A 24230-nucleotide genomic window follows, 5' to 3' on the forward strand; every position below is an offset into this window, starting at 1 on the left:
AGCATTTGCCTCTTTGAATCAGATCTAAAAAAGAAGTGGAAAAAAAGAAAAGAGGAAGGAAAGAAAGAAAGAAATAAAGAAAGAAAGGTCCTGGTTCTCATTCTGGGGCAATAAACTTGTGTCGAGGATTTCGACATGGCACAATTCCACCAGAGTCATGTGTATACTTTGGGCGAGTGAAGCGAGGGCGCTACCATCCAGCTGACCACATGTGGAGTTTGGCCAAAGCCGTTGCGAGAGCTAACGATGGTGTGTTCCGCCACAGTGCTGCATGCACAGGCCCAGGGGGCCTCCTCGCGCAGCAGCATCAGAGAGACCGCCTCTCACCGCTCGCCATCTCTGAGGCACAGTGTTCTCTCTCTGTGTGTGTGTGTGTGTGTGTGTGTGTGTCACACTGCACGTGCGTGTGTGTGTGTGTGTGTGTGTTGCCCATGTACTGTATTTCCTTGTATCTACATAGACATGTGTACAGCTTTGATCCGGGGCAACATTCAGCAGCGTTGTTTCCTCGTGTGTTTGTGTCTACATGTGTGTCTGTGTGTGTTTGTGTGTGTGTGATGGAGTTCTCCAGAGAGCATGGCAGGCCTGTGGTTTACACAGTGCCTGCCAAAGCTGCTCAAGTTGGCTAACGGACGGGAAGGGGAAGGGGGGGTTGATATTCTGCTATCGATCATCTGAACTAATAACATGGTGAGTTGCCTACAGTGTGTAATTATCACCCCAAAATAAAGTGGCGAGCTCTACCCAGGGACCTCTGCTTTTAAAGCGCGGCGCTTTTGTCAACTGCTCGCAGCTCTTCCTCTCTCTCCTCCCTTGTGCTCTCGAGTTCACTTCACTCTGTAAAAGTGTTTAAATCCACAGACTAATGTTTCCCTGTGGGTGTCATGTGGGAACGCGGCCCCGTAGACGGCTTCTTTTTCTGTGTCACAGACTTTGTCGAGTTTCCTCTGACGCTGGGAACAAAAGTGGCAAAAGTTTCCCACAAAAAACTTCATCATTGAATCTGTAACGACACCGGTGATGATGATGATGTCTTAAAGTATTTAAAAGTACCTTTAGGCTGAGATTAATGTGAATTTTTCATGATTCTTTTTCATTTAGAGAACAATTTTAGGTCGTGCAGTTATTCATCATTTATTATTCTGTGAATCACGTGTCTTTTGTCGCGCTGTGGATTCTTCTTTTGCACCTTTGCCCAAGAAAAAGAATTCCCAGAGTACAATCAAGTACAAAAAAAGCACTAACAACAAAAATGTTCCTTTTAAAGCACTCTCCTTCCTTCTCGTTACTCATCCACCCGTCCGTTTGTCCGTCCCTTCCCTCTTTCCATGCACTCCGCATTCTTCCGCACATCCCTCCATCACTGTCACTCGTCCCCGACAGTCTATAAAGGCGCCTGATGTTTGCATCATGCGTTCGGGGGCTGAATTGTTTAGTCAATTGATTTGTAATGTAAATATGTGGCCGCGTATGAATGCGCACGGCTCCCTCTGGACGCCCCCGTCAACAGACACACAAACATACTTAGTCACACACACACAAACATGTTGCATATTCAGAGAACAACCAGCAGCTGCCTGGCTCGGCTCCGTCTCCTACTAAGCCATAATTGTTCCCGGGCCTCTTCTCTCTCTCTCTCTCTCCCTCCCTTTCTCTCGCTCCCTCTCTCCCTCTCTCCCTCTTTCTCTCTCTTAGCCAAGTGGCTAACCATCCGCAGTCCGTATGGCTCGCGTCGCCCTCTGGGCTCCAAACTGCCCGGCGATGAGGCCGCCCGATAGTCCCCGCACAATGCACAGTGAAGATGGCACGAGAAAACAAAAGGCGTTCTATTTTTAAATGATTTAATCATGTATGGAGCCGAGAGAGAGAGAGATTCAAGGTGACGTAACCCGGCCTCCAGCAACTGTGGTGCTTTGCTTCCCACCAGCGAGTGAGTTAAAATGTCTCCGCGCACAATGATTATTTGTTATCGACGACTCTCCTTTCGTGCGACACCAAGAAAAGCTGTAAAAATCTAAGCCACCGCTGCACACGAAGGGGTTTGATTTATAACAAGTAATGAATTCATTAGAGATTTGGCTGATTGATTTGTGACGCAGCTGCGCAACATGAAACAATACATTTCAGAGTTCATCTCGGGTTCAATTAGCAAACGAACCAGGTCACGTGATCTTCGGTCTAAAAAGTTCTCCCAGGTATCATAATTGATTACTGAATGAATCGTCAAACTATTTTGGGTGTTTTAAAGGAATTAAAACATGTTTTCTGATTGTTTTTAGCTTCTTAAATGTGAATATTTTCTGGTTACTTTGCTCCATGTGACAAAAACCATTCAAACTGAATACATTTTGGTTGTTGGACCGAAAAAGACATTTGAGAACATCATCCTTTCTGACACTTTATGCACCAAACGATTACACGATTAATCAGTTTGAGTCTTTTTAAAGAACAGCAGGTTTTCTGATTTTCTGATTTCTGAATTTCAGATTTTTAGCTTCTTAAATGTGAATATTTTCTGGTTTCTTTGCTCCATGTGACAAAGAAATCATTAAAACTGAATACTTTTTGGTTTTTCGATTAATCGATTACACGATTAATCAGTTTGAGTGTTTTTAAGGAATTAAAACAAGTTTTCTGATTGTTTTTAGCTTCTTAAATGTGAATATTTTCTGGGTTTTTTGCACCATGTGACAAAGAAATCATTAAAACTGAATCATGTTTGGTTTTTGGACAAAACAAGACATCCTTTCCAGGTTTGACAAACCCTAATCAACATTTCCTGACATTTTATGGACCAAACGAGTGCTGGATTATGAAAAATAATCATGAGCGTCACTTCTTTCTCTTTATCTCTTTCAGGAATGATTAATTCATTCATGTTAAATCAGAAAACTGAACGATAGAATCCTGTGACAAGACTGAACACCTGTAGCTCGATGGGTGTCGGGATGAGATCGTTTCCTTGAGTGTTGTTATTTAGCGCGTTACTTGGAGAAAGCTGGTGTTCTCATTAGCGGGTGAATTACGCGGTTTGAAGGCAGGAAGCAGGAATTTGCTCTTTAAAGTCAATTACCATTTGGAAAGCAATCCCATCGTGCATTAAAAATCCATCTAAAAAGTCAAAGATAAAACCAGCTTTTTCCACATCTCTCTCTCTCTCAATCTAAAAGTCCCTTGCTATCTTCCTCCCTCTCTCTCTCCCTCCCTCCTTCCATCATCCTTTTAATCTCCGTCCAAAAGAAACATCGTGTGGAACCAGAAAACCAAACAGCTCAACTGAGGCCAAAACCAGAGATCGCTGCTCGCTCCCATCCTGGACTCCTTTTCCCTCCTTCCCTCCCTGCAGCTACTGCGTGTGATGCCGCAGTAAAGCACGAACAGGCCTTTTTAAAACCATGACATCACTGATCAAACTCTGTGATTCTTTTTTTTTTTTCCATTACTACTTAATGACAAAACACCTCATCCACTGCCAGCATGTCAGAAAACATATTTGAGGTCATGCAGCAACATGGTTTGTGAATGTGCTAAACTTTTGCTTTTCTCCCTCTCTCTCTTCTCCATGATGACAGGCGGTGAAAGAAAAGTGATCAGAAAATACAAATATCTTTATTTTTACAAAAAAAAATAAAACTAGTGCTGCGATTATTCGATAAATTGATTACTTAATTAATCGGTTTTAGAGGTTGTTTTTTTACAATTAATACAAGCTTTCTGATTTTTCAGATTCTGAAACATCATGATTTCCAGGTTTGGTAAACACTCATGGGAATATTTTGTAATCTCAGAATGTGAATATTTTCTGATCTCTGAATATTTTGTAATCTCTGAATGTGAACATTTTCTAATCTCTGAATGTCAACGTTTTCAAATCTCTGAATGTGAATATTTTGTAATCTCTGAATGTCAACATTTTCTAATCTCAGAATGTGAACCTTTTCTAATCTCTGTATATTTTCTAATCGCTGAATGTCAATGCTTTCCAATCTCCAAATGTCAACATTTTCTAATCTCTGAATATTTTCTAATCTCTGAATGTCAACGTTTTCTAATCTCCAAATGTCAACATTTTCTAATCTCTGAAGGTGATTTCAAAGGTTTGGTAAACACTGATTGCCATTTTTCATCATTTTCCTACATTTTATGGACAAAGGATGAATGGAGAACCTAATCTCCAGATTACTCGATTCTAAAAGTAACACTAGATGCAGCTCCATTTAAAACTGAAATTTCAATCATCCAGCAACATCTCAGGGGTTAAATAACCTCTCCCGTTAACAATTAGTCGTGCTTTTGACCTCACATGTCACCACTTAAATTCCGATTAATCAAACTTACTTCAACACAATCTGTTTATCTCTTGCTGTTAAGAATGATTTTCCATTGTGGGGCAGATGTGTTTGGTTTTTCTTCTCAAACACCAACTTCTCCATATTTAAAGCAGCAAAAGGAAAAAAAAAAAAAGAAGAGGAGATGCAGTTGAGTGAGTGAACCTTTAGAATTTTCCACCGGCAACACAAAAGCCGCACACAGGGAGGAGCAGTGTGTGTGCGTGTGTGTGTGTGTGTGTATGTACATATGTGTGCTCTTCAGGTGACAATAAGACTCGAGGCCTTTATTTTCCATGGTAAACCACAACAGGCTTAACCTCGTATAACTGTACGAACACAGGCGCGCACGCACACACACAAGGGAGAGAAAGAGAGAGAGAGAGAGAGAGAGAGAGAGAGAGAGAGAGAGAGAGAGAGAGAGAGAGAGAATACCCTCGGTACATTTCTGTGTATCAAATAAACAATTTAAGTCTTTGCTCTTTTCACTGAGCTCCATCAGCTTTACTGTAGGTGTTAATAATCTGTCTCTCTCGCCAGAAGCAAAAAAAACCCTGGAATATTCAGATAGTATTTTCACATGGAACTGCGTCTCACATTCACCTGGCCCTGGTTTCAGGCATCTGAGAGATTAGGACAATTATGTTTGCTGAGGTTTGGAAAAAGAAAAGATATTAGTAGTAATGGGATGCAAATTTATAATCATAACTAATCACAACACCTCTAACCACCTGTATGTTTCACGTGAATATGATTTGCTATTAATTAGGAGTTTGTGTAACCGTGTTGCTCGTAGGTAGGGGAGGCCGTGGTTGGTAGATAAGGTGAGTAAAGAGTGGTGGGATTATGTGTTTCTATGGATGGAAAACAGGATATATATTGAATCTCGCAGAGAAAAAGGTAAAACATGAACAAGAATCCACTTTTTTGTGCCCTTTCCCTGCAGAAAATAAACTTAAACTTCACTCAAAGTTTTCCACACAGAGAAACTGTCCCGACAATCATATCTTTCCTTAATTGTATCATTTCCAGAATAAAACCACATCATAAAACTGTTTTGTTTTGAATTAAAAACAACATAAAAACCACATATTTGCATCAGCGGTGAAACCGATTAGCCTTCACGTGGATATTCACTCTGTCTTATGAATAATAAGTGCTGTTATTAGTCATTATCTTGTGCATTTTTTCCCCTTCTCGTGCATTGATTATAGCTCTCTCTCTCTCTCTCTTTTTCTTTTTCGTGAATGAGAACGCCTCATCTTGAAATCTGATTCTTCTAACATCCACACAAACTCGGAGGCAGCGGCAGCCTCCGGGAACATTTGTGGACGTTTTCTCCCTGTGGTGAAACTGACGAAGAAGAGAGAGGGAGAAAAATACATCCACACAGTCTTCTTCCATGCTTTTCTCTCATCAAAATAGCATACCAGTGACTTAGTGTTAAGCTAATGGAACCGCTTAATTGAAACCAGTTCTCCCCTCCCTCAAACGGCCCCGGGATTAACGCCGCCTCTGCGGGGAGATCAACCGGAGCCTGGATGGTACTCGCACTGCGCCGCTTGTTTGTGACAGTGTCAGAGTTATGGCAGCCTTTAATTGGCAGAATTAAGACCCTGGGTGCTGTCTTTTTTTTTTAAAGACAAACAGAGGAGGAATTAGAGTGAGCGATGAGGTGAAGGAAGGAAGGAAGGAAGGAAGGAAGGAAGGACTATGAGAAAGAGAAAGAGAAGAGGAGGAGTGAAGTGAAGTGACTGCCACACTACTGAACGGATCCTCTGAGGGTCCCAGCGATGTGACTGTAAATCTGTGAATCTCTCTGGAGGAGAGAGAGGGAGAGTCGGCAACAAGACTATAAAAACGTCATCAATGGAGTCTGTCTGTCTGTCAGAGGAGAGCCACGTCTTCTTCCAATCCCAAAAAATGAAAGACAAAACAGAGCCTAATCAATAACGCCTGGATGCAAAAAGTACCTAAATTATTATCATTATTATCATCAATAATGGTGTTTGGGTCGGTTTCAGTGAGCATTAAACACCCACGTTAACTAATGTCATTAACTATTTTGAAAACAAGCTTAAATCATGTCTTGTGGCTCAGAATATACTTTTTAACAATGCCATAAGACCACTAAAATCTTACATGTATAGATATTCACTAATATCTGCAAGGGAAGACTGAATTCAGAGGAAACAAGGTTACAAAATGTAACGTACCAGTAGAAAAAAGCCCTCCTCCTCCTCCTCCTCCTCCTGCACTGTTATTGACCCAGTTTGCTTTCTGATGTTGATTAAAAGTATATATAATAATGATAATAATAATAATAATAATAATAATAATAACATAAAAGAGTCTCCCTCTCAGTCAACAGAGTGAGAAACTGTTTCAAGTGTGGAGTGTTTGTCGAGGCCTGTGGCAGCTCCACTGCTCACTTTGGTTTCTTCAAACAAATTCCACTTCCTATCATTGGAGGGTAGAAAGTGAACTTTCGATATTCAAAACTGGGGGCCCAGGATTTGGTGCTGCTTTTCCTTGAGTGCAGCGGTGAAATGGTTAAAGGTGTTCTTAAGGTGTCGAGGGTGTGTTTCAATTCTTGTGGTTTCTCATGTACCAGGTGCACAAACGTGGTTACCCGTCTCGCTCACATGTTTACTGCTGCCTCCCTTCCGCTTGCTGCAGTCACCTTCTCTTCTTCCTTCATTGTTCTTTTCTTTTCTCGCGCGCAGTTTGTCTCAGACGCTCATGCGTCCACTCCCCTCCCCTGCATTTTCTCCAGCATCTCTTTCCTGCGTCTGATCAGACTAATCTGTAGCCATCTGATAAATCAGATGATGCACGTTCTTTTTGTTCTTCACTTCCTGCCCACCCACCTCTTCCCTTTCATCTGTCCCTGTGTGCACATACAGTGTTTCCCACATACATGTCCTGTACAACTTGCAACACCTACACCGTCACACACTCCTATGCAGCCTCTCTGACACACACACACACACACACACACACAGTCACCACACACCACACACTGCAGCATACATCACAGCTGCTCTAGTTTTGTATGGCCTTAAAAAAATGCTCACACAAGCCGATTTACCACAGGACCTACACACACACACAATAAGGCTTTATGAGCTACCACTACTTCCTGGAACTGTGCATATTATTAAGTACAGTCACAATTACTTTGTTTTCTGCATGTACTTTCCTTTCATCCTTAGCACTTTACTCCTCCCTCCTTGTTTCCTCAAGGCCACATCAAGGCTCCGCCCCTGTGTTTTCAGATCATGATCAAATCCTGACACAAATATTACAGTAAAAAAAAAAAGAAGAGGCCGATAGGACACAAGCGCTCCGCCCGCGTGTCTCGCCTGTCTGTTTGTGCGTAAGCGTTCCGTAACTCGCGAAAGCCTCAAGGTTCCCATGACCACAGAATGTGAGGATGGGTGTCTTCCCTTTTTCTCCACAAAAACCGGGTGAAACAAAGGTAGGAAATAAATTTGACGCATGGCTGGAGCCTCTTTTGAGGAAACCCGTTGAAGAGGGAATTCCTCCCCCCACTCCATAAATATCATCAACACATGGAACGTCGTGCCAAAACATACGAGTTTACGCAGGCCGAGTTCTGAAACAGTGGCGGCTGCATGCGACGCGTTTTTCCCCTCTGAGCAGAAAAACATGGGTGGTTTTTTGTTTGTTTGTTTTTTTAAACATTGCTGATGTAAATACTTCAAATCCAGCTCCATCAGTGACGCGGCGTCCGTGCCAGACCTTGTCAAAAACCTGTTTTTTACAGCACATGGAAGCACAGTAGTCTAGCATCTAACAACGTGTGATGTGATTCCTACTGGACTGCAGATGGTACCACACGAGACGGCTGAAACAATATAAAAGGTCACGTTGCGTTCTGACGATATAGTTAAATATGTTTAAGATTATAAAAGACTATATTATAGTTTTTGGATTCATATAATTTTGCATAAACCCATAAACACATGTCAGAACCGGTCATTTCACCCTCAGACATGCAGCTGTATTTATAGACCTCCGCCCAGGACTACTGGAGGTTATCTTTTCACCCATGTCCATCTTTTTGGGGTTGTTTCTCAGCAGGGCTATGGATGAGGTTTTAAGCCAAGGAAGTCTCTCTTTGACTCTCATTGTGCCTTGTCTTACCAAACACAGATTAATTTATCATGCAATCACTGGACAGTCCACACTTCATGTGCACAAATGTGTTTACCCTGCGTTCCATCATTTATCACACGAAGTTTTGAAGTTGAACAAGATTTCGGATCGTTGCAGCTTCTTAAATGTGAATATTTTCTTTGTTTCTCTGCTCTACATAACAAAGGTGAATCACTGAAAGGTGAATCATGTTCGTTAGTGGACAAAAACAAACACTGATCAACATTTCTCAGCATTTTCTGACACCTCACGGACCAAACGATGACTCGATTACTTAATTAATTCATCGACAGATTAAGCTACTTTTAATTGGACAGACATTGCTCCAAAGAAGCAAACGGTGCACAGTTCTTTGCGGCAAACTCTGAACCAGCAGCAGTTGAGGAGCTGACGCAGCAGCAGCCAAGGCGGACACTTCCTCTGCTGTGAGACAGTCCGTCATCATCACATTTACTGTTGCTCTGAGAGCTGTGCAGCAATGTACGTATGCACCCTCTTTATTTTTCCCTAATCTGGATTATACCTGCAAAATAAACATTTCAAATTTAAAGACTAAACCAGGAAACGGGGAATAAAAGCATTATTTCTCATGATCCCTGGTGCCTGGTGGGGAGTTGTTGCCAAAAACAATGCTCACTTTGCGTTTAATTGTCACCGCGCTGTGTGTGCGCGTGATATATGTTAGTGTGTCAGTGTGTGTACGCACAGGAAGAAGGAAGTCGAGGTGTACAATAGTACAGCAAATTATGAGAGAGCGTCTCAAGTCTCAGCTTTGTTGTCTTTTATGTCGGTCAAATTCTGTGATTATGGGTGTTTTGGATTGGAATACACCTTTTTTTCACCGCTGATATTTCTCGTCGTGACACAGTCGGTAACAAACACAGAGATTTAAGTATAACATAACATAAATTAGGGTTCACTGCAGTTTTAAGAAAGCCAGGGTTGTGTTATTTAAATCAAAAGGTAGCTCACATGACACTGTAAGAGTATCCTATATATATATATATATATACACACACACATATACATATATTAAAATAGGGCTTCCTTTCCCTCCGCTGATGAGAATCATATGAGTGAGGATTATGATTTGGCTTCTGTGTGTGCGTGTGCTCGAGATCACAGCCATGTGTTGCTGGGCTGCTTCATGCGGCTGTGGAGGCTCCAGCTGGTCTGGGCAGAGCCACGGGCACGGGGAGGAGGAGGAGGAGGAGGAGGAGGAAGATGGGGTTTGGATTTAATTGAGTCAACTTTATTTTTATGGACGGCTTTTTTTTTTTTTAATAAATTGCATGTTAAAATATGACGAAGGTCGAGAAGATTACGGAGGGTTTTGCACGGCGAGGTTGAGGGAGGAGAGAAGGACAAATATCAATTACTGGTTATGATAATGATGATGGTGGTGATATGTCGAGACATATTAGTATCAGTAAGTCAATTTTTTACTGATAATCTGTCAATTACTTGAGTGCAAATGCTAATCATAGCGTGTCTTTTGGAATTCAGATTACACTAAACAACCAAAACAATGGATCGATTACATTATTATTAGCTCCATAAAGATACGGTTTAGAGCTGCAGCTAATGATATAACGATAACGATATATTCATACGCGATTCATCTGACGAGTACGTTCTCGTTTGGTATACAAAATGTCAGAAAATGTAGAAAAATATTGATCAGTGTTTGTCAAACGTCTTGTTTTTGTCCACAAATGAAAACGATTCACTTTTAATGATTTATTTGTTTACACGGAGCAAAGAAACAAAGAAAATATCCACATTTAAGAAGCTAAAACGATCAGAAATCCTTTTGTAATCATGAAAAAACCCTCAAACCGATCAATCGATGATCAAAATAGTTAAGATAGATAACAAAAAAAACAGCACAGTGTAAAGACAGACGAGTATAAATGTATCACAGGCTCTCATATCACAGGCTTCTCACACACACACACACAGGAGTTTTGGAAACAAGTTATAAATGTTCCGGGTGAAAGAGGAAGCTCAGATGTGCGACCCCGTGTCGGCATCACACACTGACGTGTGTTTGCAAACAGTCGCTGGCACAGAGACAAACACATCATGTGTGACTGAGAGACTGCAGGCCGCAGAAACGTCACTCACTGATGCCCATTTCATTTCTATTTCTCTTCATTGGAGCAGATCAAGTGACGTTAATGTGCATTTAGGGTTGTGTTAAACATGTCTGCTGGTTTTTGGTTGGATATTTTACATTTTTCTGTCTTCAGTTCTTGTCCAAACTGCGGCTTCGTGTCACAACTGTTTGCTTTTGACAGCACGTGAAGCCAAATCTGATCCTAGAGTCATCACTTAATGACATCTCTTAATATCAAACAAGCTAAAAAAAAACGATCTGACACACAAATACCTGGTGAGATAAAGCACCGGACATGTCTTCTATCTGTCTTCTAATATGTGAAGGGTTATTATTACCTCTGTGCACATATGCTGCTATATATGGAAATTGAAACTGTCTCTAACGAGAGCGGGAGAGAGAGTGCGAGAGTGACTCCTGTGTGAAACTGTTTAACAGGTTGATTATTGATAGTGATGAAAAGGAAACGAAACATGACTAATTCCCAGAGGTCATGTGACATGAAAAAAAAAAAAAAACAGCAATGCACACAACTTTAAAATCTCCCCCCCAAAAAAAGCAGCAAAAAAAATACAGTCAGGAAATTAAATTTGCTTTTGGTTCACGAATGGAAAATAAAATCGATGCTGCAGCTTTGCGATGATACGCCTCTGAATTGAATTAAATAAAAGAGAATAAAAGTTTGAAGTTGATTCAATAAGTTGTTGTCAATGTTTTGTGAGTGATAAAGAAAAGGCACGCAAATCGGTTTAGGCAAAGTGGACACAGGCACAGTTATGGGACGACAACAGCTTGATGTTATTGTCTTTACTGAACGTTTTTTCCCCCCCAGGAGGCAAATTCCCCTCCCCCCCCCCACACTGTAAATGCTTTTGCACATATTTAAGCTTTATGAATAACTAACGAGAGTAATTCCACATCATATCTCACAGAAATCCTTATGACAAGTGACTTTGTAAGCTCACCACCGAAGCGCCAGGATGATTGTGTTGGAGCTGCTGGAGAAACAATAACAGGAGGTTCCACATGAGGAAGCCTTTTATCATGTAAGAGAGACTTACAGCAGATTGAGACTCCCAGCTGGATATTATTGATCTGCGCTTTAAATCTTTATCTTATTGTTTCAGTAAGAAAAAAGGGAACTAACGTGAGGCGTATGAGTTGAGAAAAGCAGATTTAGGAAGCGCTTCATAATGGAAGACATCGTTTGTAAGATTGCTTTATTGAAGACAAAGCGTAGAGAAAATACCACATTTTCTTCTGTCTGAGAGTTCAAGCTGGTTAATTTTACAGGGGTCACTACAATTTAGACTGTAACATTGAGGTCTTTATTCCTCGTTGCAGAAAACGCTCCATCCCGCATCACATCACAAGCTTTATATACTCCATTACTTCCAACCTAGAACCTCACAAGACCTGAAATGAATGGATGAGCATGAATGAGCTACAGGTACAGTAATATCTGCTGGTGTGGGAGAGAGAGAGAGAGGGGGACAAACGCTGTCATTGATCGACTGAAAGCTTTAGAACACAAACATTGTGTGAACAGCTCACTCTGTAAACAACAACTCAGAGGGGAAATTCTGCATAATTTCACTCCACTGGCCCAGTGACTCACCTGAGTGACACTCGCACACTCAAAACATTGATTTGGTCAAGTCACAACAGATGACAGGATGATGTGCAGTTCAACTTGTCACTGCTTCCCATGACTCTGAACGCTCACAAACCTCTACTATTCATTTCATGTTGTACCAGTAAAAAAAAAGAATCACTGAAGTCGTCCCTCTCTGTTCTAAGGCCGACAAAAAAGTGGAAAAACTGGGTGCAAAAAGAACCTCCTTTGGAAGGAAGTCTACGGGAAAATTAGTCCTTTTTTCCCCCCTTGATTTTACTTTTTTTTTTCCTGAGGAGTTGTTTTTCTCAATCGTAAGTTTCAGGTCCACTGGAATATAGATGATTAAGTATGGCACGTATGACTGGAAACAAGTGTGAGTGACAGCTGTCCAACAGTTCCAAAACACAGAGTTCAGACTCTATGTGTGTGTGTGTGTGTGTGTGATGTCACGACGAAGTGCCACTTGGTTCCTTCCAACTCAGGGGAGGACGACTCATGTAAACACAGAGTCAACACATCAGATTTTCGCCTTTATGAGAATCACAGACTTAATAATATCCATCGCACAAACCCACACTTCCTTTGCCAACACCTGTCTTTTACTGCTCCACCACTTCACCCTTCCTCCACATCATCCCATATTCCCTACGTGCCGGAAAGAAATAAGTGGATGAATAATTACAGGTATTAACACCTCGGGGCCATCCAGAGGGTTTTTTTTCCCCCTCCCCCTCTTCTGATATTCTTTTAAACTTTTCCGCCTCGTGAAATTGTCGTCTGAGCTGTTTCTTATTTGGTGCCTTCAAAGAACTGCAGAGCGGCGGCGGTTTTATTATCTTATTTGTTTTTTTAACTCCTCCCTCAGTTACGCTCACCCTGTTTATCTCTTCACATCCAAAATTATTTTGATCTTTCGCTCACGTTCCCTCTCCCGCTCCCTCTCGCTTTTACGCCAACCAGTGACAGACAAGTGCGCGTACATACACGCCGTCCACTCGCGTTTGCACATAGGACAGAGAACGAACGCTACTTTGGGAAAACGACGACGTCAGATTCCCCAGCTCTCTCTCTCTCTCTCTCGCTGTCATTAATTTTCTTGTGTTTGGACACAGTGTTACCGACTACTGTCAATGAAAAGTAACTAAAGTTACTTTAGATATCACTAAAACATGTCATGTCTTTAGAGATTTCACATGTGGGGTGAATTTATCTTTAATGTATTTTATGTTATTATTTTAAAACAGTCACTGGGGGTGTGTAAAGTCGCTTTTGGTGTAACATTACAGCGCAACTTCAGGGTCCGCTTGAAAACTACAGGCTACATACACTGCTACATTAAAGTTACAAGCACATTTAAGAAACTGAGACAAAATTATAACCAAAATTAGCTTCTCGACTTCCCTCAGTAAACAAAGTGTAAAACAGTTTCATGTCACCTAATAAAAGAAATCTCTGCTCGTACTTTATCTATATCGCCGTTTCTCCTTTGTAATATTCAGCTGAGGCAACTTTAGAGGTGTGTGTGTGTGTGTGTGTGCCTCCCTCTTGACACCAGCACGCACATGTCCTGAGAATGTTAATGGTCATTTGATATGCATTATTCTGCTGTTGCTACATAATTAACTCTGATACAGAGCTAAAAGGCATGTCTGGATGCAGATGTAGCCAGAGTTTGATTTACTAATCTGCAGTCTAAATAAATCCCAGAATTACTAAAGGAGAATGTAATAGGATTGACCTTGTGCAAACTTGTTTTTTTTTGTTTTTTCAAGGTTTAGAGGCCTACGGGGATCTAATCTCTTGCGAATAATATAGAATAAATACAGCAATAATGAGACGACAACAACAACATGAAACACTGTATGTGATAAGATGTGATGTGAAGGAGGAACATGAAGAAGACCAAGGATTTTTTTGGACCTTTGCCAAATGGAGATTTGCTTTCATTTCACTCGCTAATCTCAGACTTTAGAACAACCGTAATCTCACACTTACAAACACAAGTTTGTCTCCCCGTAGCTCCCCTCACCAACTGGAAAGTAAATAATTTGTCTTTCTATACCCCGTTAACAAACATATAGAACATTTGGAGATGCCGCGCTTCCGACTGACCCCGGCGTTTGAATCCACAGAGTGAAAGCTGCTTTTCTTTTCGCCCCCCTTAGATCTTAGAGCGGCTTGGTCCTTATCATAGCCAGTCAGAGGCAGGGAGGCCCCTGTTGCTGATCATCCCAGCCCCTGGGTCTGTATGAAGGGGCCTCAGCCTGTGCTGGTGCCATTGTTTACCCAGGGACTATGGGCTGGCTGGCTGGCTGGCTGAACCCCCCACCCACCCCCTGTCAACACCACAGTACAATAGGAAACAAGGAAGTGGCAAGATCCGAGAGACTTGCACACACACATGCCGTTCCCTTGATCTTTGAGGATGGACCTGGTATTATTTGGGTGGAAACGGGAACGGGGAGGGAGGGTGTGTGTGTGTGTGTGGGGGGGGCTGGATGGCCTCAGTGGCTGATTTTTTTTTTTTAAAGGATGTAAAGGATCGTAAACGTTTATGTGCTGAGACTTTAATTTCACCTGCATAGTTACACAAAAACAATAAGTGAAGTAGTTATTTCTTTGCATGAATGAAACAATGAATGGATTAATCAATTATCATAGTTTCTTAAATGGGACTATTTTCTTTGTTTCTTTGCTCTGAGTAACAAAGAAATCATTTTGGTTTGTGGACTAAACAAGACGTTTGAGAAACATCATCATTTACATCGTTTGATGAATACGGTCAACATGTTTTAAGTTTTTTTTTACAGACCAAGCGATTAATCGAGAAAATAATCGACAGATTAAAATTAAGATTATGAAAATAATCGTTAGTTGCAGCTCTAATGACAGCTATACTGCCGTATGGATATACTGTATGTATGCACTGTTCTTACTTTTAAATCTTACCTGGCTTGTCTTATTTCTGTGTCTTTTCTGCTCTTTGTTTGTGAAAGTGTTTTAAAAAAACAAACAAAAAAAAACCACACGACGATATCACGTTTTTCAATAATCCCCCAATCTCATCTCTCAGCCGTGTTTCTTCTTTGTATCTATTTCAATCAGTGAAGTGAGATTAGACGCCTTATCAGGAAATTCCCCAAAACAAGAAAGAAGTTGCTGCTCTTACTCTTAAAAAAAATTCCCAGTGACTAAGGTCTGCACGCTGCCAAGAAAAGCATCGCAAACAAACCTGCTACGGGTTTGTTGTCCAGACACATGTCAGTGACCAGGAACGAGTGAGTGAGTGGGAAAGTGTTTTAGAGAGAGAGGTGTGTGTGTCGTCATCCGCACTTGTTGATGTCTTTCGTGTGACCACAGCTTCCACATCACAGGGAGTTTCACAGCTTCTCTGCCGGCAAATAATCGACCGGCAGCCGAATATCAGTTGTTTATTTGCTTATCAGTTTTCTACTCTGTCTCTCAATGAGAGCTTATTATTAAGTTTTATGTCAAAGCTGCTTGAAATGCAAACTCCAAACCAAAAAGGTAACTTTTTTTTTTTAAACTTAACAAAACATAAAATGACATTAAATGAAAAAGGTTACCGATTAGAATATATAGTCTTAACATTAGAATATGATCACAAACCACCAATAATTTTTTTAAACACTAAAGTAACAAACAAATACGCTGTTTTATAATGATTTTATTTCTATTGTCACAATTATAATTTTTAAACAGCAATGTAACCAAATGTAAGCCATGCAGGAGTGAAAAAAATTAAAGAAATTCTGCCTTCTGGAGTCAGGTATGATTGTACGGGCCCTACAAAATCTGTCAGAGGGCCACAACTGGCCCACGGGCCAGACTTTGGACATCCCTGATGTAATGTGACTTCTTTTACATCTTAATTCCTACACTATGCCATGTTTCGCCCCACTTTTCTTTATATAAAACAGTCAGTTTCAATTGAAGTTTGGTTAGTTAAACTCCAACGACAGTTATTTCTCCTCCTCGACACTTTCAATTAAACATAGATTTTTTTCCCCCACATTCAGTGTTTATTGAAGTTCTCAAACATAAAGAGAAAAGATGGTACAAACCCAAGACCGATCACTTATTTAATATACAGTACATATACACACGTGACCCAAAACAAGTCATATTTTAACTTAAAGTAAGATTTTAAAGCAAGATTTTAATGGAAACGATGCCCTTACAAGTATGTGAGGTTGCAGCCAATTGACTTTTTATTCTCCTTAAAATATTTTAATGCTTGAGCACTGAAGAACAAAACTACATAACGTCACAGATCAACAAGTTGAAGCATAAATTCGTTCAGCTACGCAGCAGCACCGCGCCTGAACGATCTTGAACTTGAATTATGATTCAAATAAACTTGCAAACTCTGGAGCTTTGTGGGCGCAAAGGTGGTAAAAAGTAAATGGTGTTACGAGAAGAACACTCATGTTTTTACTGACAGTCTCTCCTCAGCTGGTGTTTGACTTCTTGCGACGACATGGACAAACCCACTGTCTTTGGTAATCCACTGCATTACACTCACACAGCTTATCCACAAAGTCTGGCTACACACACACACACTCACACACACATTTGAACACTGGAGACAAACAAACACGACCTTAAGGCAACAATCTTGGGGAAGAAAACATGCAGATGAAGACATTCTTCCATCGCAGACGGAGCGTGCCAAAACCCTTAAATACATACAAATTACTTAGTGTAATGAACTTAAGCAGCCACCGTGCACCGCACACAAACACCATCGCCATCTCACACTCAGTGCGGATAAAGCTTTTATCCAAAGACAACAAGCGGGAGGAGTTCAGTCGTATCACTGAATCCCACAAATCTTGTTTTTTTGGGGGGGCCACTTCCTCCAAGAGGAGAGCTGATATCTCCATTAATATAACAACAGTGCAATATGCCATGAAATGCTGTAATACCAGAATTACCACAGACTCAGAGAAGAATCCTCCGTCTCTACAGAGACAGAGATTAGACGCTTTGTTTCTACACGAGATGCTGACAAAACATTAATACCAGAGAACCAGGGTTCTTCATTCTTTGTGTACATTTCACAAAAAAAAATCTGCTTTGGGACAACATGTTAATCTTTTTTTCAGAGCAACAACAGATTTTTGGGTGTACAAACGCAATCTGACCCCAGCGATGGATGTAAATCTTCAAACAGAATCTCATCCGAGCTCTGAGCTTTGAGGGAGGCCAGAGCCTCGTCGGCTACACAACATTTATTCAAACAGCATAAATAAATACAGAGAGAGAAGAAAAAAAAAAAACCTTTTTACTTGTACAGTAAACGATAAGCCCACATGATTTACACGGGGGAAGACGGGAGGGAAAACACACACACAAATATTACAATTGATATCTGTCTTCCAGTCACTCGTGTGATGACCTCATAATGAGTTCAGCAGCAGTTTATGGGAAAACAGCAGCGCTTGTTTTTGTCAGAAACTGGCTGGTAAATGATGACAATCTGTCTCAATGTTATGTCCAGCTAACACTTCATTACACCAGGTCTTCACATTCAGTGGAATAAAACAATAAATCAACTACAAACAATTACTTATTTGTTGCTTTTTGCCTTGTTTTTGACTCAACTGCAAGAAAACTGCAAGAAAACTCAAAATTCATTATCTGTTTTTTTTTTACAGTTGATAGATTTAGAGATTATAACTAGATATTAGTTACTAGATATTTACCCCACGTGCAATACAGTGTAATTTGACATAAGTGCAATGTACATATCTTTGTTTCTACCGTAAATATCAAGCACACACTGTATATATTCTGGAAACTGTCTATAATCATCCTACATCCTATTTTTAACTTTTTATAGTCTTAGTGTTAATATCATTCTATAGTGTACTTTTTGGAAATGCATGTTTATTATTGTGTATTATCTTTGTCTTTGCTGCTGTGAAAAAGTAAATGTATCTTAGCTTAGCATGGAACATTGAAGTCCCTACTTCTTTTTGCCTTGTGTTTGACTCATGAAAAGGCAGCATGCGTGTCATTGTGTGTTCTTTGACTAATTGTTCTGACATTTCTACATGCTAATATTTCAGTCGTATAGAATTACAAACACGACAAGAAACCTTTACAGCAGTGACACACACGCAGGCGGATGTAACATGTGTCGCAACTCCAGGAAAACACCAAACAGCCTTTCCCCCCCTTTCTTTCTGTCCATCTATACCCAGACCTTTAGTCCCCATTCCGTGACTTCCATCCATAATCATCATCACCCCCCCCCCACCTCAAAAACCCCTTAAACCACTACTCTCAGCGCTTTCAAGTGGCAGGTAGACGGGACTGATGCGCCTCTACCGCCTCACAACTCGCGGGCTAATTACAAGGGAAGCGGCAACAAGTGAGCATTGTGTGGAGTCTCGAAGACACACAGGGAAAGAAAGTGCTCTTTATCTTTTTACCCCCACCTCCCCCTCCCTCCACTGTGCTCTCAACAAACACAATCTCCAAGAGGCTCCTGCGGTTGACACTCCAGCGTTGAAGAAGAGAAGAGAAGAGAAGAGAAGAGAAGAGAAGAGAAGACAAGAGAAGAGAAGAGAAATTAACGAGCGACAAATACCCTCACACTTGCTCACGTGTTTGTCTACCATTACGCCGGATGTAGCGTGTTAAGCAGCGATGAGTATAAGCATGTTTAAGGAAATATCAGCTCACTCTCTCTCCCCTCGTACACAAGCGGTGGATTAATAATAACAATACTACATCGTACTTAAATAGCACTTTTTTGGACACTCAAGCATTGAATTGTTTGTGAATAACACAATTCAATTAAGGAGAATGCGATTTGGGAGTAAAAACAAGGCATGCAAAGGTGCTTATGTGTTTGTTTACAATAAAAAAAGTTCAATTTTAAAAGTTTAAAGTTAAACCAGAGGGAGAAAAATATTAATATTCAATAGTTTTTCAGTCTTATCTTTTTTTTTTTAACTGTATAACAATGAGATAGAAATAAAAAAAAATAGGAGCTTCTTTTCTTTTTGACCCTCCAATGACCTCCTTTGAAAAATCCCATGTGTAACCTCTGGGATTTAATCCAGACACTGAAGAAGAAGAAGATGTGGCGGCCCAAAACACTTCAAGTTGTCATTAGAAAGTCAAATTTTCTTTGGCAATAGGGCAATATTCCTCGTACTAAATCAGCTTGTCGATTCAATTTATCAAATGTAACAGTTCAAACTAACACGGCGACAAACCCACACAGGTGTGTGTTCGTATGAAAAATGTCTTTGCAGCGACGCCATCTGTCATATTTCACCTTCGGCAGAGGTGTAAACAAAAACAGGACCCCCTTTTTTTCCCCTTCACGAGGCTGCGGCGTTTTTACAGCTTCGCTTCAGTTTATGCGGCTGTTACTGGAAGACATCACACTTTTGGGTGAAAACGCTAAATAAGACCATGTGTTTGTAGTGTTGTGTGACAGTTGAGAAGACATGATCTCACACTGACATCGAGCCTCATTCTCCTTTGACTGGCAGAAGATAGGTGTTTAGATTCCTATACACTGTGTAAAAACAACCACAGAAACCTAAATACAACATTATTTAAAAAACGTGGGCGGTGACTGAGATGAATCCACTTTTATTTGCTTTTCTGACATTTTTATGTCAAGAAATAGCCTTTTAATGCTACTTTTTTAGATGTTATTTGATTGATATGAAAACTATAAAGGAGCAGAAATACCAAAAAAAAAAAGAGTAGAAAAATCACATTTCCATCCCTTACTGTTCGCACCACTGAGCTTCAATGGCAAGAGCATCACCACCAACACTGAATGTCATTAGCACAAAACCATGTGCTCAGTGTTTATACTTAAAAAAAACCACAGTACACTCGCCTCAAGTACACAAAGTAGCACAATATATACACACAGAGCCAGATAAGGAACCTCTGAAGCTAAAAACCACACAAAATAAACCCATTTGGACCAAACCAGCGGGAGAGTTAAAGCAGAAAGTTGACTTACAGATGTAGAAACTGAGCTGGGGTAGGGGTCAGGCAGCATCAGGAACGGGTACCCAGGATATGCCGGCGTCTTGTACATGCCTCCATCCTGCTGCTTGGACACTGACGTCAGACGAGGGGGGAAAGAAAACACAATTAAAACAATCCAAAAAAAACAAAACAACAAAAATGTTTTATTACACTACATTTCTCATTTGTGATTAAACTAATTCCAAAAAGCTGCTTTTGCACAATACGGTTATATAGTTTTGAATGAAGCAAAATGTGATTTACTTACTCCCACAATGTTAAAACAAAAAAAGAAAGAAAAGAAAGACGATGTATCTGTCAAACCCTGACACACACACACACACACAAACTACATGTGCATACAAAGTAGGTCGGCTGTTTTACAAGTGTGTTAGTCCCTACATGTTATATCCTTGTATGAGCTCAGGCGACACAATACTGGCAGACAAAAGCGTTACAACCTTCACCTAGTCTGAGAGGCGTCAACTCCTGTAGCCTACGTGTTAATTTATCTCTCACCGCCACCCACATTAAGCATCAGCAGCCTCTCAGTGGACCCACTGCAACTGTAGGTTACACCTAAAAGTACTCACACACACACAGAGTAAAACTACTCGTACTGTATTGTGACGACACACCGCTCGCCGAAGTTTCTCTGAAGCTGCCGAAAACGCTTTACTTCGCCCCAAAGCGACAGGATATCAAATGCAGTGACATGCGGTATGTAATCAGTATCGTTCAGTGTGGTAATTTACATTTTTTTTTCTCCTTCCAAGACCCCCCAAATAGGCACATTTGTAACCACAAATCCACTTTTGATGGAGGACTATACTTAAAGAAACACGACGCGAGGAAACATTTATCATTTCAGAAATGAAAATGACTGAATTAAGTTTTTTTTCCCTCGGTGCTTCTGCCCGCGGCCTACGGTGACGCCTTTAATTAAGACTGTGCCATGTATACATTCACTAAAAAAAAGGCAGGGAGGGGAAAGTGGAATTGCTGTTCTTTTTGGGTGGCCACCCTGAAGAAGAGCGGGGAAAAAACAAACATATACTCTCAATTTACAAATGTAAAAACAAAAAGGGAAGATTAGAAAATCTGCATCACATCTGCCAACAATTCATACACGATGATGTGCTTTTATTTATCTTAGTGAGAGTCCATGCTTCAATAACTAAATCAATTATTACAGTGGGGTATTTTTGGTTTGGTACATTTTAAATGACTATATATTCCCAACTTTCTATGGGTTTCACAGCCTGGTTCAGCCAAACCCACGGCCCAGTACTCGTCCCCGTCCCGGGGGTTTGTTTAGCCCTGAAATAAAAAGGACTAATAGAACTTCTACTTGAGTCTGACTTGAGACCAGAAACAGAGACAGAGGTCATCATAACTGATGACGAAGTAAAGAGCTGAGAACCTGAGAGAACCTACTTTACAGTGTAGCCTACACCTGAAAACAACTCTTTGATGTTTAGTTTTAATGCAGCTGACCGTAATAGTCCTCACTTAAACACAGTAGGGGGTTCTAATCTCCTCAGCTGTTTTCTGAAATAGTGGTGGCCACTCAGACCACGTGAGTGAGTGAAATTCCTTTTTTTCCCCCCTTTTTAATTTTAAAATCTTTCAAGTTTTCCTGTTCTTACCGCCATCGAGATGCTCCCGATGTTTCTCTGCGAAGCTCCTCTGCTCACCCTGCTGTCCCCGCCTGATCGCCTATAGAAGGGACAACAAAATATAGATGAGGTCCACGAAAAAGGAGACAAAACTACAGTAAATGATAATAAAACAAGGGTCAGAAGAGTCAGACGAAGGTGCTTCATGATGAGTTATAGTTTCTCTTTCTGGGAGTTTTTACTGCTGTGATCCTGAGAGTCGTTTTGTTGATTTGATTCAACACTTGTCTGTTTGTTTGTTTGTTTGTTTGTTTACAGCATGAACAATAAAACAAGCTTTATATTTATATTTACTGTATGTCCTCTCAGGCACACTGTGTCCACTCACACACACAGAGTGTGTCCACTCATACACACTTTAAATCCACTCACATGTACTATTCAAACTGTGTGTCCACAAGACCCAGTGTGTCCCCTCACACATTCAGTATGTCCACTTACACACACACGCTGTATGTCCACTCACACACTCTGTATGTCCACTTACACACACCGTATGTCCACTCACACACTCTGTATGTCCTCACAGACACACTGTATGTCCACGCGGACCCAGTGTGACCACTCTCACACACACACACACTGTGTTTCGACTCACCCACCCACACACACACTGAATGTCCACACACAAACACTGCATGTCCAGTCACACACATTGTGTGTCCACTTCCACGCACTCAATGTCCCCACACACACACACGCCGTGCCACCTACCGCTGCGCTCGGACTTTGATTTATTTCCGACTCGTTCACCAGAGAGGACTTGAGGTCGGCCAGGTCTCGCTCCGTGAACGCGTTTTCTTGGATTTTCTCCTCCTGTTCCCCTTCGTCTTTGAACGCTATCATCTCATCATTGGCTCCCAGGTCGTCCCCGCCGCCGCTGCTGAGCTGAGGCATGTCTACTTCCCCCTCCCTGGCGATGTCTCACACTTTGTTAAAGTGGGGGGAAAAAGGTGAAAAAAAAAAAAAAAAGGAGAAAAAAATAACTAAAAAGGGAGAGGAAGAAAAAGTATAAATAAAGAAAAAATAACGCAGGGACTTTGGTGTTGAAAGTCCTCAGTCTGGGCGCAGAAAGCCCCTCCACATGCAGAGCAGAAAAAGTTGAGATGTGGCGTCCCCGCCGGCTCCGCTTGCTCGGTAGAGGACTAATGTTTCCCCGCTACAGCAAACAGCTCATTTGAGCCCAAGACATGGCGAGGAGTCCCGACATCAAAGGGCGCCGATCGGATGATTGACAGGTCCGATGACTTGTTGGGGGGTTGTACGATTGTTTCGGCTGAGAGCCGAGGCTCTTAAAGAGACATCACCTCCCGAGCTCGGCTCAACGGGCATTATTCATGACTTCCAGGGGCGTGTGCACACAATCCACAGTCCCAGGGGCTGTGAGAGTCTGCTGCTGCTGCTGCCGCTGCATTTTACCACTGGGAACTTCTCTCAAGACAAACAACTGTTCTCTGAGGGACAACAGGGCAGATAGATGTAGACTTATGGTGCTTTATAGACACTTTATAGCACGACTCTACTACAGCGAGCTGAGCCAATGCTAATGCTGCTTTTTTTCCACGACATGGTCCCAGCACGACTCGACTCGTCTCAGCATGGCTGTTTCGCTTTTCCATTAGTGATAGTTACCTAGTACCTGGTGTGGGTTTTTTTTAGTACCTGCTCTGGCGAGGCTCCAAACAAGCTGAGCCGATACTTAAAATGTGACATCAACAGACTGCCGGCCACTGATTGGTCAGAGAGTGACATCACTGGGAGAGTCATGACTATGACGAATCAAACCAAACAATGCCGAACTGTAGATCAGTTAAACAGACTTAAAAATCCTACTTATAGTTACAAAATACTACTTATACTTGAAAATCTACTTATAGTTCCAAAATCTACTTATAATTCCAAAATTTCTTATAGTTCCAGAATTCTACTTATATTTATAATTAATTCCAAAATCCAACTTATCCCTCCAAAATCCAATTTATAGTCCTGAACTCTACCTATAATTCCAAAGTCTACTTATAGTTTCAAATTCTACTTATAGTTCCAACATCTACTTATAATTCCAAAATGTACTTATAGTTCCAGAATTCTACTTATATTTACAAAATCTACTTATAGTTCCAAAATGTACTTATAAATCCAAAATCCAACTTATCCATCCAAAATCCAATTTATATTCCGAAACTCTACCTATAATTCCAAAGTCTACTTATAGTTTCAAATTCTACTTATAGTTCCAAAATCTACTTATAATTCCAAAATCCTACTTGTAC

At 41.0% G+C, this 24230-nt stretch overlaps 1 protein-coding gene across 6 annotated transcripts in view; it reads right to left on the reverse strand.

The window, feature by feature from the left end:
* The window catches only part of tcf7 (transcription factor 7), a 64809-nt gene extending 41872 nt beyond the window's left edge, over nucleotides 1-22937 (reverse strand). For all 6 annotated transcript variants that reach the window (XM_044041963.1, XM_044041959.1, XM_044041961.1 and 3 more), the window contains exons 1-3: nucleotides 22672-22937; nucleotides 21928-21997; nucleotides 20271-20371 (exon numbers count right to left, since the gene is read on the reverse strand). In XM_044041963.1, coding sequence (XP_043897898.1) covers nucleotides 20271-20371; nucleotides 21928-21997; nucleotides 22672-22854 — 354 coding nt within the window. In that variant the 5' untranslated portion in view covers nucleotides 22855-22937. The remainder of the gene's footprint in view (nucleotides 1-20270; nucleotides 20372-21927; nucleotides 21998-22671) is intronic.
* Between the last annotated feature and the right edge of the window lie 1293 nt (nucleotides 22938-24230).

Source organism: Solea senegalensis, linkage group LG13, assembly GCF_019176455.1.
Source record: "Solea senegalensis isolate Sse05_10M linkage group LG13, IFAPA_SoseM_1, whole genome shotgun sequence".
NCBI lineage: Eukaryota > Metazoa > Chordata > Actinopteri > Pleuronectiformes > Soleidae > Solea > Solea senegalensis.